Source organism: Typopeltis vanoorti, chromosome 1 (genome assembly GCF_054136105.1).
Source record: "Typopeltis vanoorti isolate ZY-2024b chromosome 1, IOZ_Tvanoo_1.0, whole genome shotgun sequence".
NCBI classification, from domain to species: Eukaryota; Metazoa; Arthropoda; class Arachnida; order Uropygi; family Thelyphonidae; genus Typopeltis; species Typopeltis vanoorti.
In genome coordinates, this window is record NC_143549.1 from 62,197,521 (window position 1) to 62,217,348 (window position 19,828).

Below are 19,828 nucleotides of genomic sequence, written 5' to 3' on the forward strand. Positions count from 1 at the left end.
GCTCACAGAATTGTATGTGCAGTAGTCTGAGTAAATAAGTGATAAATGTCTAGAAGTACGTGTCATTAATTGATGTTTGCATGTGCATTTAATGGTACCTTTTAAGATGTCATGTTATTCAATCTAAGTTGATTAATCATTTCCTCATGAAGAGTTTCATAAATTGTATCTTTAGTCAAACAATAAACGTATTTTGCCTTAATGGTGGTAGATGTGCTTGCCTGATATTCTTCAATGCACCGCTCATAAATATTACGAATCATAGCAGGAAACCCATAGTATAGATAAGTAAATCAGTTTGACGACCGTGACTGTAGATTTTCTCTAAGTGAATGTTGTTCTAATATTTTAGAGAATTAAGTGAACTAATTGTTACTGAAAAGTGGTACCTTGATGTAATGCACTCAAACATCTAGTCTCAGAGTGGCGCAGGAGACAAATAAATTTTCTCTGAGTCAAGAAGGGTAGTTGCTTATCAGTGGGAATTAGAGGAACATAAATACTGTTCATATGATTAAGATAAAATTGAATCCAGAAGAAAATACAACAAACAACGACACAACAAATGGCACAGTCGACAGGATGTGTTTTAACTAATTAGATTGATTAATTAAGGTAGAAATTAGAAAATTTATCGTCTAGAAGTTAAATTAATACAGTGTGCAGTGACTCGGAACTCTAAAATTAGAAAAACAGTGAGTAGGTTGTGGGGCAAATCAGGCAAGAACCACACTCTTATAATTTAGTATTGGAAAATATTTTGTATAATTATTAACTGTGACTAACTAACCAAAATGTCTTTAGCTTCAAGTTCAGGAATGGAGGACGGTGAGTTCTTTCGTTCCGTTAATCCCCAACAAGTCTTCCCCATTTTTCAGGAGATGAATCAGATGATACTCTGTCCTTTTTCTCTTAAGTAGAAAAACTAAGGGAGATTGCTAATTGGAAAGGCTAAAGCGTATTTCTACTCTTCCTCAGTCCTTAAGGAAACCTTGGAGTATGAACGATTTAAAGAAGTGTTAATCTCGGGATTCTCCCATACAAGGAATTGATACAAAGTCCTTAAGCAACTACATGAATGTATGCAAGGTGACGAGGAAGGTGTGACATTCTATCTCAATAGACTGTTAAACATTGCCAAGTCAATGAGGATATCCACTGCTGAGAAACCCCACTTAGAATGGATTACCCTCCAACAATTTAGAATAGGACTGCATGATAAATTAAGGGAAGTAATGAACAAGAAGGGGGCTGTTAATCTGGAGGGATGTTTTGAATTAGCAAAAAGGAGAGAGAGGATTCTAGAGGAAATGCATCAAATTTCCTCCATGAGGCAGATGCTAGCGCAAGACTGTAATGCTCAAGTCCCTTCCTTATCAACTCTTATGTATCTATCAGGTGGCACTCACCTACCCGAAGCAGCACCAAGAAGGCTCGCTGTTGTCCCTCAGGAGTTAACTCTAGATGAGAAATTGATAGGGAAACCACCCGATCCTAAGGGAAGGGAAGACGAAGATTCTCACGAGACAACAAACCCCAAATTGATAAGTTCAACTAGCTCTATTGACAGGATCCCCTGTAGCCTTGGGTCTCTAAAAGGGCAAGCTGAGCTGAGCTCTTAAGCCCCTGCAGATACGAACAATCATCTAATAACTTATCAGCCTTAACAACGTTCCGGATTCCCAGTTTCGATTCTCAAAAAATGCAAAACGTGGCTGTAGTTGAAGTAACCGGGAGACTGCCATTATCACTCGTACAGGGGTTAATCGAGAAAGTTCCTTGTGAGATATTTTTGGATACTGGTGCCCATATATCCATTATCTCATGCTCCCTGGTGAGCAAGTTCAATAATCAGATACTGACAATGTCTCCTTAATCCAGAATCCTATAAAGATTACGGGTATTGCTAAGGTTGAACTGATCACAAAAAAGAAAATAGTTGCCAACTTCCACATTCCTTGTTTCCCCATTTCCTTCTCGCATGAACTTGTCATTCTTCCTGAAATTTTAGACACAAACGATCAAGTCATTTAGGGTCTGGATTTCCTGGAGAAGAACAAGTTCACGTGCGATTTTGCCTCAGGAACCTATGCATTGAATGGCTTAAAATACCAGCCAAGGTTTTTCAAAGGGAACTGAAAACAGAGGGTATGACACGAGGGAGGTAGAAGTAGTAAGGGCCAAGGAGGGTCTTGAAAAAAAAAGAGAGAAGTTGTTGAGTTAAGCCATCAGCTCAGCAGAACCAGAGGCTATAAAAAGGAAATTTGAGGAATTTATTCAATCAATCTTCTTAAAACATCCCTGAGTCTTTACGGAGGATATCGGCTCATTAACCTTTGCTGAGAAAATCGAGCACTCTATTTGATTTACCACGGACTCACCCATGTACATAAAGCAATACAAGATCCCCTTAAAATATCTGGACTGACTTCAGACCCTTTTAAGGGAATATGAAAAGACGAGAGTCATAGAAAAGTCAAACTCCAGATGAAACAGCCCTTTCATATTAGTAGAGAAACCTGACGGGAGCCTAAGATTTGTCTTGGACCTGCGTGAGCTTAACACGTTCGCTGCCATGCTACTTTGGCATAGTCTGTTCCCGTATGCCGAGCAATTTCACTTCTTCAAGGTCAGTACGGTAATCTCGTTGCCGGCGGTAAGCGTCATACGAGTATACCCACAGTTGGCTTGTGCAGAGCATATACTATCTATGAGAATGCTAGCTCCACAAGCCAAGCATTTTCACTTCTTCAAGGTCAGTACAGTAATCTCATTGCCGGCAGTAAGCATCATACGAGTATACTCGTAGCTGGCTTGTGTAGCTGGTGTACCAACTACGAGTATACTTATAGTTGGCAGCGAACGTGTTAATAAGGTCACTAAGCCCATTGATTTTCCCCTTTGCAACATAGAAGAATTACTAACGAGTCTAGAGGAAGCAAAGTTCTTTTCAAAATTAGATCTGAACTCTGGCTACTTTCAGATTCCCCTTAGGAAGGAAGATAGACAGTATTTCGCCTTCACAACGCATTGGCAGAAATATCAGCTCTGTCGACTTCTTCCACAGGTGGTCAAAAATTCAGCCATGAGCTTTCAGTGTCTAATGAACACTGTTCTCTCAGACATGTTGGGAAGGGGAATCATGTGCTTTCAGGATGACCTGTTGATCTACACCCAGGACCTGAAGTCTCACACAAATATCTTGAATGGTGTGTTGGAAAGATTAAGCAAATTGCGACTATCACTGAAGTGCTCGAAATGTAAGCTCTTTATAAAAGAAGTAGAATATCTGGTTCATGTGGTAAGTAATAAGGGCATTATCCGCCACCCAAGAAAATGTCTCTGCCATCCAAAACGCAAGAATCCCTAATTCTGTGAGGCAATTTCGAGGGTACTTGGGAATGGTGAATTTTTACAGAGTTTATTCCTAATTGCTCTCAATGCAACCCATTGTCAAACTGACTAAAAAAGGGAAAAAATTTCATTGGGGGGGGGAAGAACAACAACTCGCCCACGACTCCCTCAACCTTGCGCTAACCAAGACTCCAGTCCTAGCCTACCCGAAACTCGCAAAGCCTTTCTATCTGGCAGCGGATGACTCTAATGATACCATTACTTCAGTGGAGCAAGAGGAAGGGGGAAATCTTAGACCAATAGCGTTCTTAAGTAGAAAGCACTCAAAATCTGAAAAAAATTACTCAGTAATTGAAAAATAAACCTTAGCCATTGTACATGCCCTAAGGAAGTTCAGGTATATGCTGCTGGGGCAGAAGATATTTTTAAGATCAGACCACAAACCTCTGACATTCTTGTCCTCTATGAAGGACAAGAATCAGAGGATAATCCACTTGGCATTGGAGATGCAAGAGTTCCAGATCGAGATAAGCTACATTCCTTGAAAACATAATGTGGTTGCAGACTACCTTTCCAGAGCTCTAGAAGAAGAAACAAAAGAGAACTCCTCTCCTGAGGAAGAGGGAGACATCAAAATAATAAAGGCAGAAGGGGAACAAGAAAACCACAAGAAACTACCCCACCTCCAGAATTGGGACAAGTCGTCCATAACGGAGGCTCAAAAACAAACCCAATATGGGGATAAATATATTTGCAGATCCAAAAGAGAAATAGAGTTTTGGAAGAACATTCTTTCCTACAATCCCTATTCATTGTTGGTGATGGTCTTCTGTTGGCAAAAAAAGACATCACTGGACATTGGAAAAATAAAATATGGCTCCCACGATAATGATCCCCTGGATACTACATTAATTTCACGATACAAGTTTGGCAGGTCACCAAGGTTTTTTTCGAACTTGGAACAGAATAAAAGATAGGTATGTATGGAAAAGAACAAGAAGAGACGTCGAGGCCTATGTATCTTCATGTATATTGTGTCAACGTAAGTTAAGTAATGGAAGAAAGGCCCACCCTCTAGCCCTTTCCCATTCCAAGTTGTCCATTTTCAGCCATAGCAATGGACATCATAAGGCCCCCTCTTAACAACCTCAAAAGGAAATCGATATATTCTAGTAGAGATTGATACATTGTCTAGATTTCCCGAGCCACTGCTATGAAGGACCAGATTGCCCAAACAGTGGCAAACAAATTCTTTGAGCTGATAATTTCAAGATACGGAGCCCCCCAAAATCTTCTCACTGATAAGGGAACAGCTGAAGTCATGCTTCAGCTGAGTAAATTGCTGAAAATACAGAAACTGTTCACCACTCCCTACCATCCTCAAGGGAATGGGATGTGTGAGAGGATGAATCGAACTCTGAAGCAGATCCTATCTAAGCTTGCAGATGATCAATTATCTGATTGGGACAACTTCCTCTCAAACACCCACTTCGCCTGTAGGACAGCCCTACACTCTGCTATAAAGGAGGCTCCTGCAGTGGTCCTATATGGGTTTGAGCCCATCTTCCCTCATGACTTTAAGGACTCGAGAGCGAATTCTGGCTTCTTTGACATAGATGAGTATCTTAGTAACCTGATTCATGAGAATAGAGTTGCATATAACCTTGTGGCAGAAGCCAGTCCATTGGCAAATAAGGGAATTGCAAATAACCTGCAAATAAGATAAGAAAGTACAAGGAGCTAAAGACTGGGAACCTCGTGCTTCTAGAACAGCCACCCAGCAACAAGAGAGGGGGGAAATTCGGCAAGGTGATGCGGGCCCTTTTGAGATAGTCCAGAAACTTCCCCAGTGAACTATAGAATAAAAGAAATATCGGGGTGAAAAAGAACCTTAGTTGTCCACTCAGACAGATTGAAATTAATTAAGAATAGACCAGATCGCCTGAGAGACCCAATTGAAATAGTATGGGGGAAGAATAGAAATTACCAAAGAGTAAGTGAATTTGGAAAAAATAACATGATACCAGGAGACAACCAAATGAGGCAACCTAGGCTCATCACCGAAGGCCTAAGAAAGGATTCTTACACTGAGGAGAATCCCCCCAGATTACCAATATAGAAGATATACGGTACTCGAGCGTGAAAACAGTAAGGGTCTAAGTAAGGAAGGAGAAGAAAACACCTACGCTATAGAGAATACAGGAAGGAGCTTCATCCAAACGAGATATAACCTGAGACCCAGAAAGAAGGAAACCCCCCCCCCTCTTTCTAAACCTTAACAAGAATGTTCAGGCTAGAAATATTATTTAAAGAAAGAATAAGCCTTTGTTAAATTCTGAATGAGAATTATTATGGAATAAATAAAATCTCAATCAGGGTTTAACAAGCCATCCATTCCTTAAAGCCAATTTGGTTAAAATAAAATTCTACTGGCTGTCTTTTACTGTTTTGTATAAACTAGATATGAATTTTGTGTAATATAAACTTGAATTTGTATTATTTTCCTTGTAAGCTAAATATATGCCATATGCACTTAATAGTAACCTTGTACTTAATCTCTTGATGAGTAATACTGCCTCCAGCAATACACATGTACTTGAAATTGCAAGTCATGTTCTGAGTTAGTGTGAGTCCCACCAGATGAACTTGTGGCGCTGGTTACCAAGCGCTGTTCACAAACTTACCGCTGCCGTACAAACTGACGCTTATGGTCAGGATGTCAACCGCTGATTGTAGGAAAAGAAGGCCTAATGAGAGATAGAGAGAAGAGCAGGAGATATAAAAATTTGCGAAGGCCTGAAATCGCTCTTACGTTTTGCTGCTCGAAGATGTGAAAGCTCTGAAATCGTGAAAGTCCCTGTTGCCGGAAGTCTTTCGCTCGCTGCTAGGAGAAATCGTATCCCATATCCTGATGGGCTGTGAGACTCCGCAGTTAGAGCTCAGTGTCGACGATGTTCGTATTATGTCGAGAAAGTGTCGAAAGCAGAATGCTCAGCAAGCCTTCAGTGAAATCCTTTCCTGAGTTAGCTCATGCCGAATCTAAACTTCCTGTGGAATGCCTGTGGAAAACGCTGTGGGAAAGTAGTAGATCATCTGTTCTGGTTAAAGCATGCAATTCTCTATACTAACAATAAAATTTGGGGACATGTCTGATTGTGTTGTTTGACATTATTAGAAAGACTAAGTTAATTTAGTGTTCTATGAGAACATGAATAGAATTATAAAGGTTCCTTATGAGTATGTTAAAGTCCCCTTAGAATGTTTGTTCAAAAGGAACGTGTAAATTGAAAATTAGTAGAGAACGTGTAATAAGACGTATTAACTGTTCTAATACTTAATGTAGTATATATTAAATGACGAAGTTGTTCTCAGAAAAAGAGTGCCATATGCCAATATAAGATTCACCACTTAGTTTTTAGATAGGATAAAAAGGAAATCACATTGACAAAAAAGAACAATGTGCATGAAAGTTTTAAAAAGAATTAAAGCTGAGCAGCAGCTTTTACAGATAAACTACAGACTTAATTACACAAACATCATTTTAAAAAAATAATAATTTGAAAACAAGAAAAGAAGTTTGGAATCTTAGTGGGAAACTTTGAAGAAAACGTTGATTCATCTAGGGAAGTATGTGACGAAGTTGTTTACAAGAGCAGAAAAATAAGGATAATACGGTGAACCTAAGAAGTTAAAGAAGAAATCCAGGAAGAGTTCCTAGCAAATAAGCTGGCAGATGCCCTAAAAGAGTGCAGAAAAAATGCAAGGGCTATCTGTAAAAGCAGCTAAAGAAAGTCATGGGAAGACCTCAGTAAGAATACAGAAAGCTGGTAAAATGTTTTGTGGACTATATATTGAAAAAGATCAGAAACGGAGGAATAAAAACGGAATTAAAAACGATAATGGTGAACATGAAAGGTGAAGATAAGATATTCTGGATATCTGGAATAATTACTTGGAAACAGCACTAAAAGAAACAAGCAGTGACAGAACAGTAGTAACAAAATATTGAAGAGAAATGCAAATAGGAGTGCATATCAACACAAGTATTGATATGCACTCCTTCCTATCAACAATTTTCCACCAAATTAATCTGTTATCTGTCTTACTCAGTAGATCTTATATTTTGGTCTTACTTCTTACTAAACCAATATCTACCTAGATCTTGGGTTTCCTCTGGATCTCTTTCTTCCATCCTGGCAAAAAATACTTGTTCTACTAAACCTTTCACCTGTCATAATATATTCTTGAATGCTAACAATGTTAAGCTCTTCCTAAATATACTTGTTTTTAATGATTCTGCCATTGATGCCATCTGTTCATTCCCCTAATATTTCTCAAACCTCTTATATCTGTAGTTTCCTGTCTTTGATTAACTGTAATGTTTCTAACCCAATATTGAATAGGAATGCAAATAGGAGTGCATATCAACACAAGTATTGATATGCACTCCTTCCTATCAACAATTTTCCACCAAATTAATCTGTTATCTGTCTTACTCAGTATTGTTAGATCTTATATTTTGGTCTTACTTCTTACTAAACCAATATCTACCTAGATCTTGGGTTTCCTCTGGATCTCTTTCTTCCATCCTGGCAAAAAATACTTGTTCTACTAAACCTTTCACCTGTCATAATATATTCTTGAATGCTAACAATGTTAAGCTCTTCCTAAATATACTTGTTTTTAATGATTCTGCCATTGATGCCATCTGTTCATTCCCCTAATATTTCTCAAACCTCTTATATCTGTAGTTTCCTGTCTTTGATTAACTGTAATGTTTCTAACCCAGCTTTTAGATCCATAAGTTAAAACCAGCTCAGCATTCGAATTAATATAAATTTAGTCAGTTGACTTCCTACCATACCAGCTTTGCCAATTCTACTGCCATTTGTATACTTAATTTGCCATCTTCATTAAAAGTTGTGCCTGAATAGCTGAAATGTTTTTATTGATTTATAACATCTCCATCAGATGCAGTCAAATGGTTTCAGTGTTCTGTTTTGTGTATTTGTTTTGAACTCAGTCACAGTCATGGCACCCACAACAGACTAACAATCTATTCCACTCATTCACCACTCTCCAAGCAAAAAAACTAATTCTAACATCCCTGCTGACCACACTCTTGCTCAGTTTCCAAGGATGGCTGCTAGTTCTCAAACCCCAGATCTGTTCTGAAAAATTTTCTCTGTATTAATCTTGTAAAAATCCTTCAGTAATTCACATCTCAATCATATCACCCCTTTTCTTCCTGTCAACCAGTTTCTGTAACCCACATATCTTCAACCTGTTCTTGTAAGGTTCATTCCATAGACCTGCTACCATTCTCATATCTGGATCCTCTCCACCTCTTCCTCATCGCCAAGAAAACCAGGTGACCGCATATGCATGCAGTAGTCAAGATGGGGGTCTTATCAAGGCTCGATAAAGTGAAATAATATCCTGCTTTTCTGTACTCTTCAAAGTATTCTTCAGTAACCAAGTAATCCAATGAGCTGCTTTAGCCACTTTGCTATGTGCCTCTAAATTTCAACTCCCTATCCACCAATACTCCCAAATCTCTGGCTTTGTCAATTTCCTGGACTAGAGTTCCACTTTTCACCCCAAAATGCATAACCTCATACTTTACTACATTAAACTGACATCCATTCTGCTTTTCCCAGACTGCTAGTCTATCCATCTCATCCTGCAAAATTTTATCATCATCTGTATTAACTATTGCTCTACCCAAGTGGTGGCCCAAGAACAGAGCCCTGCAGCATGCCACAAGTTACAGGTCTTCTTCTGGCCTCTACTCCTGAATAAACTACTCTCTGATATCTCCACAACCATCCTCTTATACACCTCACCAACCCTATTATGCATCCTCATGTGCTGCAGTTTATTGATTAGAATTCCTGAACCGTCATACTGCTGGACTTTTGTAAAGTTCAGCAGTATCGTTGTAAACCCATTACCTTTATCCAGCTCAGCTGTCACTGTATTATAAAACATGAGAAGTTACTGAGTCATGACCTATCCTTCACAAAACCCTTGTTGTCCCCTTGCAGTATCCTATTCCCATCTATCCATGGCTGTATTTTGCTCTTGTCAACTCCTCCAGTACCTCGACAACAACTCCTGATATGCTGATTGGTTGGTAATTTGCTACATCAGTCTTGGAGCCTCCTTTATGCAATGAACTATTTTCCCCTCTTTCCACCACCTTAGAACTAATCCAGAGTCGAGACTTTGATTAAACAATGTGATCATAAGCACTGACAATTCCCTAGCACCTTAATGTAAAACTCATGCTGATATACCATCTAATCCCATTGCTGTATTGACATCAAGGTTCCGTAATATTCCATGCACCTCCAGTTCGTTTACCTCAGTTTCCTTATAAGACTTTGCCTCTCTTGATATTGCAATGTCACCACATCAGTGGTGTAGCTAGAGATTTTGCCACCTGGTGCAGTCCCTGAGTTTGCCGTCCCTCTCAATGCACACCAAAAATACTACCAAAAGTCAAATCGACGTATAGGGAAATAAATTAAAACACTATGTTTATTTTTGAAGTAAAACTTAATATCAACATTATAAAATGTTATTTTTCTTGCTTTTCTTTTAGCAAAATCATCAATGACATTTTCGAAGTCTATTTCAGAGTAATGTAGGTAATTTATAATCAATTTTAATTTAGAAAAACTCCTCTCACAACTAGCAACACTTATAGCAATTGTGAGGAAAATTCGCAGTAATATTACAATATTTGGAAATAAGGTCTCGAGACTGTATTTTAGAATTAACTGCAAAAGTTCAAAAAGGTTCAAAGTACTGCCCGGGGCGAACCGCCCCCTCTGCACCACATGGATGATATACTCTTGCAAAGTCTTTACTTAATAATTCTACTATTTCAACTAATTCAGTTGCCACTTGTAGAAAGAACTGTTTGGAATTATCTTTGGCCTGCACTGCAAATTTCCATTAATATTCTGCTTTTGCCTTTCTAACATACTAGTTACCCTTTGGGCGTGTGCTTTGTACTGCTCACATGCCTGCTAGTTGAATTTCCTCCACAAAAAATTTCTTTTTGTGGAGGGAATTTTCTGGAACTCCAAAAAAGTTCTTATTTTGTAACTCCAGCTTAATGGTGATATTCATCAATTTAACTCCCACTTGATTTATTCTCCTGACTCTAGGTATGCAGTCTGCTATTACTTCCTTCAAACACCACTTTACCACTTCCCATGCACTATCAACATGCAGTTTCACATGCCATGGTAGTGATCCAAGCAATCTCCTAAAATATCTCATATGTGGAATTGCAGACAAACTGAATATTCTACACGCGTAGCCACCTCCAAGATCAAGACCATATGATCACTCTTGCCAGATGGGTTGGCAGTAATGTGGTTATATTGGTTACAAACAGATGCAATTACTAGATCTAGCACTCTCAAACTTGTACTATATTCCATCACATGCAGTCCCAGATAATTATTCCTTAGTAACTGCATAAGTTCCATTTCCTTCCTCTCATGTGTCCTCTCCTTCTTCTAATCTATGTTCTCAAACCTGAAATCCCCCTTCTCCCATAATAATTACCTGCCTTCCACTTACTGAGCTTATTTGCTGATGCATACTATCCCAATCATTTTTCCATCCCTTGGTCTACTGAAGCATCTAACTATATTTTGTTCTGTTGGCCTATCTCACACCAGAGAGAGACTCAAATGTGCTATCTTGACTAGCCTGCAGTTGAACTTCTATTCTCTGGCTATCATCAATAACACTCCTCCTCTCATTCTTTTCTCTCTATGCTCCCTAAACACACTATACCCTTCCCATTCTATCTCACTAACTATAATATTATTCTAATATTACTAATAAGTACTGCTCTAGTATTACTGTGTCAATAAAGTTAAAAAAAAATCTCAAGTGATGAATAAAGAACTGACAAGTTCCAAGTGCAAAACAACTACATTTAAGGTCTTGGAATAATATTTTTAAATTTCTGAATAAGCACAATGAATGAATGGCAGAATTTGTTCTCAGTCTTATTACCGCCTTTTTCTTTAGCTTTGTCATTTGGGATTCAACTTGAGCAATTTCACGGTCAATTCGATTGATAGCTTGAAGTAAATCATCCTTAGTAGATCTTTGAGGAGAAAGATCCGAACGACCATCTTCTGTGGGAAGAGTTGGAGATATTGCCTCGACTTGAGGGGTATAAGCAGGTTCCTTAAAAAAATTACAATTATTATTAATCAGTTAAATACTTTCATCAGATTTAAAATTCAATCATTAACAATACAAATAAATTAAAATGAAACATTAACATTTTTAGCTATGTACATATATTTTTCAACTTGCAAATTATGTATACAAGAGTTCTGAAGCATAAGTAAATGTTGTTTTTTCTCTTTAAATTTAATTTCCTGCATTTCAAGAATCTGAAAACAACTGGATCTCAGTTTTTATGGTCATCTTGACATTGAGAGTAACTCATGAATATTTCAGAAATATAATGAAGCAAATGAAATGCATAATTCTCATTTTCACTGAAATGCCTGATGCTAAATGACCTACTTAGAGTCCAGATAGACTACAAATAACAACTAAAATATAAAAACACATTTGAACTCAAGATTATGAAAGTTTATTTTTCACTTGGTCAGGCTATAATAAATTTAGTTTAATCTTTTATCCAAGTGTGTGCAAACAAAGTTTGTGCCTGAAAGTATCTTCAGGACTGGGATAAAGAGGTACAACACCGGGCAACTCCTTGCAAAGGTGGAACAAGCTACCAACATTCCTATCTCAGTATCTCCCATAATGCAAAACACATCTCCTTGCAGGTATGTATAATGTTGATACTGAGATAGGAATGTTGATAGCTTGCTCCACCTTTGCAAGGAGTTGCCCGGTGTTGTACCACTTTACCCCAGTCCTGAAGATACTTTCAGGCGCAAACTTTGTTTGCACACACTTGGATAAAGGATTAAACTAAATTTATTATAGTCTGACCAAGTGAAAAATAAACTTTCAACATCTTTATCTAAATCCAAAGTAATTTAATAAAAAGGTGGCACACCTTTTGGCAACTCCTATAGGTAAAGATGACCTTGTTATTGCTTCTGCCTGCATCTCCACTTCTGGGCCTGGCTCCCACTGAAGAGACCTCAATAAAGGTCGAAACTAGTCTGGGTAGTGGCCCTTCCCTGAATGCATAACATTATACATATTCACAAGGAGATGTGTTTTGCATTATGGGAGATACTGAGATAGGAATGTTGGTAGCTTGCTCCACCTTTGCAAGGAGTTGCCTGGTGTTGTACCACTTTACCCCAGTCCTGAAGATACTTTCAGGTGCAAACTTTGTTTGCACACACTTGGATAAAGGATTAAACTAAATTTATTAAATTTATTATTGAACTCAAGATTAATGACACATTATTTCATGTTATATCCAGCAGAAAACTTATTTCTGATAAATAATTAGCTCTATCTATGTGAGATTCTTTCACAGATGGATGGGAAGAAATGCAAAACATTCTTGCAGAAATGAGACATGATAACTGAATCCAATTTGCTTATGCGATGCCATGGCACATGAGGAATGCTGTTTATCTCAAACTTAAAAGTGCATCCTATCTGTTCAACATACAAAATATGGTACTGACAATGCCTTGAATACACAAAAACACGAGATCAGTTTAATGATCAAAGATATAATCAAGTTACAGTTATTTCATTTTGAAAATAGCAGACCATCATCTGTGAAATGTGACTAGTTCAAATGATAGAACAAAATAAAGGATTATATGTTTATGATATAAACTGTGAGCTAGAAATGGTAATAGGGCTTTATAAATAATGGATATATACATATGTATTTTTTTTCCTATTAAGCTAGCAAATGTTGGAATAATCTTAGAATCATTTTTCTTAGTCTTTCAAGGCCACTTCCAATATGCAAGACAGTGGTCTCACATCAGACAATGAAATTCATCTACCCTCAAGGGGGGGGGGGGAATCGTTTCTTAAGTAGTTTTAAATTCTCGAGAGTATTAATATTTTTCATTTTATTAGGGAAGATATGAAACAAAGATGGACCAACAGAAGGTGAATATATGGACACTTCGGCAATTGATCATGTCTTCTATAAGGTCCGCACTAGGGCAACTCGTAAATGCCAGTGAGTGTATTCCCGTAAGCTCTCTGTCAAATTTCATACAAAACTTTTATAATTTCTACATTCAGCTTTGAAATAATGCTGGATATTAAATCCAGCATTATTTCAAAGCTGATTCATATAATCTTGCATCGCCAAAATGAAGCATTTGGGCTTTTTTATTTTAGTAAAATCCCTACTTTTTTTTCTTTTTTTTTTTCTCCAGGGGGAAATGAATTTCATTGCTTAGTGTGAGATCACTGCCTAGCATATTAGAGGTAAAAGACAAAGAGCCTGGAAAGACTAAGAAAAATGATTCTAAGATTATTCCAACATTTGCTAGCATCTATGTCAATGTCATCAGGATATGAATACACAGCCTGTTGTTGGTGGGAGAGAGAGAAGATACACTAATCACTTGACCAATCAGGCTGTAGGTCCATTGTGTTCCAGAACCTTTTTTGGCTTTTGAATATGTTTGGGGTCTGAGGCAGTCTTTCTTTCTTGCATTCTGGATTCCACCAGAATTAAGAATACAGTAAGAGGTTTTATTTATTTTTCCACCATTTACTTAAACTAATAAAGCAGGCAGCAAAATATATTTCTCTTATTTTTCAGCAGCATTTTCATTCTGTTCTTCACAGAAAAGAAGTTAAAGTCCAACTGTGAATCTTGGAAAAACAGAAAAAAGTACACTAAAGTATCTTTATCCTGGCGAAGAAAAAAAAAAAAAAAAAAATAGGGATCTTTGCTTCATAAACAGTTTTAAATTGGAGTGTATTAGCATTTTTCCTTTTAATGAACATCTTGACTTTCATTGGTTAAGCTTAACCAAGTATCTTGGTTAAGCTAGATATAGTAAAATGACTAAAGCTGTCAAAAATAAATGAGATATGTGTTGTCTCAGAAAAGAAAACTATTGATGTGGCTTTGTTAAAAAAATTAAGTTTTGCACTATTACTGAGAATTATGGAAAATAATTGGCATAACTCAGTAAGCGTTGTTAGAAAAATAAATTTTTATGTGATATTGATTGGTGCATTTTTTTTTCTCTCCTCCAAAATGAACAGTCTTGTTCATATATTTCATTACAGTTATAATTACTAACTTACTATTAAGTCAAAGCAACTATAACAAAGAAATAATTTTAAACCTTATCTACAAATCCTGCTCAAGAGACCAAATATGGAACTTTTTCAACTCACTTGCTTCCACCTAAGCATGATGGTGATCTCACATCTGGTGATGAAAGTCATCTCTCACTTAAATCTACCATCTCAGTTCTCCATTGTTGGAGAGCAGAGATGGTAGATTTACCATTCACATGGCCAATAAAGCCAGTGATTCTGCATTTTAGAACAATTTGTAATAATTACACAGAAGAGACAATTATTTATCTTTAGTAAATTCACTAGGTTTCTAGTTGTTTGAGAACTTTCCTTTATTCTGATTTGAGAAATGCAGACATTCAAGACATTTTTTTTTTATCAATAAAGATATTCAAAATACCAATTTTTATAGATACAGGAATCCACTGATTCTTCAGTGATTTGAGAGATTTTCTTTACAAGGTACCCACCCATGCCAATATTTGTTCAATTAGTGATGCCTGTGAGTATAACTCAGTAATTGACAGAATTAACGCACTTGAGATCATAGAAAGATGGTGGAGGATAAATGGTACAGTTAAAAGCTATTTGAGTGCATCACATTCTCTTACATACAAAGACTTTCCATTGGATGTTGTGGAAAAACCTCTTCTGAGCCTCCTGATATAATATTCTGCTCAATTTTAATTTTTTATCCTTCCACCTTGGACATGCTTAGGAGTATACCAGATGTTCTTCCTAGCAAGTTTGCACATCTTGGTTTCTTTGCATGGTAGTCTTTATTCTTGTGTTCTCTATTGTCAGGAGCACAACAGGCAATTTGAACACATCCATATTTCTAACATTCATTCCAATTCTTCTCTTATATTCTGTTGCCACTTTATGCCTCTATTGTAACAATTTTTTTTTTAATGAGAAATGTTCCACTGAATTGTCCATGATCATCATGGATATAATATCACTCTGTTTTCTTCTAAAATTGCAAAAAACACATGTATTGGTTGAATTCTTAGTTTACTATCTGCCTTCAAACCTACCCAACAACTTCATTTCCCCCTCTTCCATTTCATTTCTACTTCTGTTTTTTGAAGCACACAATTCCCCAAAGCTTATAACTTCCTAACTGGTCTTGTGATATTTCCTTCAAAAAATTTCAAGAAACATATCACTCACACTTTCCCTTTAATTTCTGTGTAATATTTACACACACACACACACACACACACACACACACACGGTACTGATATGCCACATATTTTACAACCATTTTTGTATGGATGTAAGAGGATTTGGTAAGTATACCAGTCTAGTTGGCCAAGTGGGTAGTGCTTCTATTCTCTTCAATCAATAAACCGTGGACTTGAATCTCACTGTAGTTTTATATGGATTTTAAGTAAGAAAAATGTTTGTCAGTTTTTTTTTTTTTTACCTTACTTTGGCTACTATGTGGTGCTTTTTAAAAATTTTCTGTTAATTGTTGTTCATCTCTGTAAAGATGCCTATGAAACATGGCAAAAAAATTCTATAATAAAATACCAAGTTTTTTGAGTTTCCTATCTTGCATTATTATTATTATTACCTGATACAATTGCACCCAAAAAACCTGCCATGAAAGAATTGTCACTTCTAAAATAAAAAAAATAAACTGGATTTTATTTTATTTTTATAGTCAACGGAAGTTGTTTCAGTAGTACACCTGAGATACTGTGAGCAAATTTCTTCTAGAAACATTTATTTACAAATACATTAAATAATAATAATAAAATTTATTAAATGGAATTTGTTTCTTTAAACAAGCATCAATAAAGCATAATAAAAAATAAATAGAAAATGCAGGCATTTTTTGGTCAACTTTCTTTTAGAAAATGCTTTCATGTTAACAAATACATGAATGTAAAGTGTCCATTGAAATAACATGGATGTGAAACATGAATTATTGTTTGTTTTTATTATTATCATTACTGATCGTCTGAAGCTAAAAGTAGTGTTTAATGTTTATGGAGCAGAAACAGTCATCACAGAAAAGTGTGCATGCCAAAAGAGCATTTGCCAATATAGTTGAAAGATGAGTATCTTGCGCAGTTGAGTTAAGTAATGGAAACAATTGAGAAAACCAAGCTTTTTTTTTTGTCCCTGATGACTTAACAAAATTGGTTGAAGGATGGATTGGAAATATAATAGCTGAACCTTTTAATAAAATAAAGTGAATGACAATGGCAAAAGACTGGCTGTATTATGCAAAGCACAAAAGTATGATATGACTGTTGGAAGTTTTTTCACTTGGTTATACTATAAATTAAAGAAACCAAGAAATTATATACTTAGTTTAATCCTTTATCCAAGTGTAAGCAAACAAAATTTGTGCCTGAAGTATATTCACGACTGGGGCAACCTGTGGCGAAGGTAGTGGACAACACCTTTATAATCCCACCACACACAGAGAGCATGATCTTCTTTGGGTGCAATCCTGCTTTCGAGGTTGTTTGCAGAGGTTTGCTCTTGTGCCCCCATGATCTTTTACATACCACGTTATCGTACACACCCCATTTTTCATCTCCCGTAATCATCCGGTTCAAAAATGGGTCGTTTTCTTGGCGACCTCGCAGCGAATCACAAATGGATATTCGAGTAGTCATATTGGCCAAAGTCATTCATGCGGCACCCAAACATTGAGTTTTGAAACATATCCCAGTTTGTGCAAATGGTTTTCATCGCTTGTAAGGGATATATTCAGTACTGCAGCAATCTCATGCACTGTTTGCGACAGACTTTTGTCGATGATATCCTTCACAACACTCGAATGAACCTCGTTGGGCGGCCGGAGTAAGAAACATCACAGACGTCGAAATCTCCAGAATGGAATTTGGCATACGTGTTAAGGCACCATCCCCATATACGCTGCATATTTTTTATAGGCCCCCGCAGCTCGTTTGCCTTTTTTGAAATAAAAAAGCAAAATATACCAGGAATGTATGTTTTTTCCTTCCATTTCTAAAAATATGTTACACACAACTGAAGTAGGCCAAACAAAAATTCACTGAAAGGTTAAGTGAAATGTCGCCTTTCAACTGTGCAATAACGTCGCGCAGTAGTATAGCGACAGGCAAAGCAGTGTAAACTTGTACTAACGCATAAACCGAACGAACTTATTTGCCAACCCAATATACAATTTCGTAGTATCTTTAATTTATATTATAACCAAGTGAAAAAAATTCCAACAACCTTTCAATAATCCAGAGTAATTTAATAACAAGGTGCGACACCTTTTGGCAACTGGTATAGGAAAATATGACCTCTGCATTACTTCAACCTTAGTATTAGCTGGAAGGTGAAAAAAATGGTGGATCGTGTGTTAGTGTTTAGTGTCGTGTATTATTGATGATGAATTATGAATTGGTTTGATATGTTTTTAGCGATTTATATTTATGCTTATTCATTAGTAATAGTAGTTAATTGCTTACTACCATAAACAGTCACTTTATTTTCCATAGTGCTTTATCCAGGTAAGTCATTTGTAATTACAAGGGCGATTCGCTAGGCCTACAGCCGCTAGTATCGCCTTTGTTTGTTTCTTATAGTGACATTTTATTGCTGGTAGACACCTAAGCATGTCTACAAGATTTGTTAGTGGATCCTCAAAAGTCCAAAGGATTATCTTTACCTGCTCAGGGCACCTGAGAAATCTCTACTCTTTCTCTATCTGTGTCTTGAAATGGCTAAACTTGTGAATAAAACCAAATTCGATGAAGTACATAAGGAATTCCTCAGACTGGGAAAGCTGCTGAGTGATAATTAGCCAGGAAAAGTGAAATTGTATGACACGTTTCCCCCCGAATGTGTCTCAGACATAGTCGCTGAAGATCATTTAGAATCGGTGCCTTCTACTTCTTCAGACTTTGTAGAAGTGCGTGCACGCAAAACGCGAAGAACAACAGATGAACTGCACAATGACAATAGTGAAATGGAACAGGATTCTCAGGGTTCGGATGCTGCTATTTCTCCCAAAGAAAAGGTGCCTCCTCCTTAGAGAAAAGCATAAGCAGGCAGCTTTAAGATCGACAATATCCAATTTTTATATTGGCTACATTAAGGCCAAAAACATGGATGAAGGCATAAAGATCCAGCCAGCAACAGTGACAGACTATAGAAGGTTGTCCAAAGAACTGGACGACAGAGGCATCCAGTATCATACCTTTGCGCTCAGATCCGAAAAAAAATTAAAAGTAGTCCTTCGTGGTGTCTGTGAAGACATTGACAGCAGAAATAGCTGCTGACATAAATTCTCAGGATCTGCCCCAGTCAAAGTGAGCAGAATGTACAAAGCTGACAAGACTCCCATGCCATTGGTCCTTGTTGAGATTCATAAAATATACAAGGATATTTACAACTTAAAAACAGTCTGTGGTCTCATCGTCACACCGGAACCACTCCGTAAAAGATCATCTTCTGGGCAGTGCCACAGGTGCCAGAAGTTTGGCCATGCCCAGAAGAATCTATGCAGAGCAGAATATAGATGTTTAAAATGTGGAGACAGCCACCCAACCAATACCTGCACAAAGCCGAGGACTACCTCAGCCAAATGTGCCAACTGCAGTGGCCCTCATCCCGCGAACTACAAAGGATGTACTCAGCACCCAAAGAACAGACAGATGGAGGCAATCAATCAGCCCTCCTCCTTCAGCACAAGAACACCAGAGGCCCAGACATCAAAACCGGAGACTCAGCGGCCACAGTCGGAGACCTCCAATAATAAAGACACCCGAAAGCAAACAAGAAGCTATTCTGATGTGACCCGTACAACTAGACCAAATCCAGAACAAATTCAACCAACAGCACCTAAAAACCTAACAGCTGTTATTACGGCCTCACTAGCAAGCATGCTACAAAATTTCAGCTTATCAAACCCTACTGAAACTTCCACTAAAAGATTTCTTGGTGAAACACAGGTCATCCTCACAGCTCTCATAAATGAATAGTAACAAACTCATTCCAGCATCTCTTCAGATAGTTGTGTGGAACGCAAATGGCCTTAAAAACAAAATTCTGGAACTCCAACACTTCACATCTAGGTATCAACCAGATGTTATTTTAATCCGTGAAACTCATTTAAAACCCTCAGACAATCCTACAATAAGGGGCTATCACCTATACAGAAATGACAGACTACTCTACAGAGGCGGCAGTACTGCCATCTTTATAAAAAACTACATTA

General features: G+C 37.3%; 1 protein-coding gene across 2 annotated transcripts in view; it reads right to left on the minus strand.

Annotated features, from left to right (window-relative positions):
• The window catches only part of Smr (nuclear receptor corepressor smrter), a 530,430-nt gene that overhangs the window by 300,661 nt on the left and 209,941 nt on the right, over nt 1-19,828 (minus strand). For both annotated transcript variants that reach the window (XM_090397581.1, XM_090397569.1), the window contains exon 5: nt 11,398-11,574. In XM_090397581.1, coding sequence (XP_090253707.1) covers nt 11,398-11,574 — 177 coding nt within the window. The remainder of the gene's footprint in view (nt 1-11,397; nt 11,575-19,828) is intronic.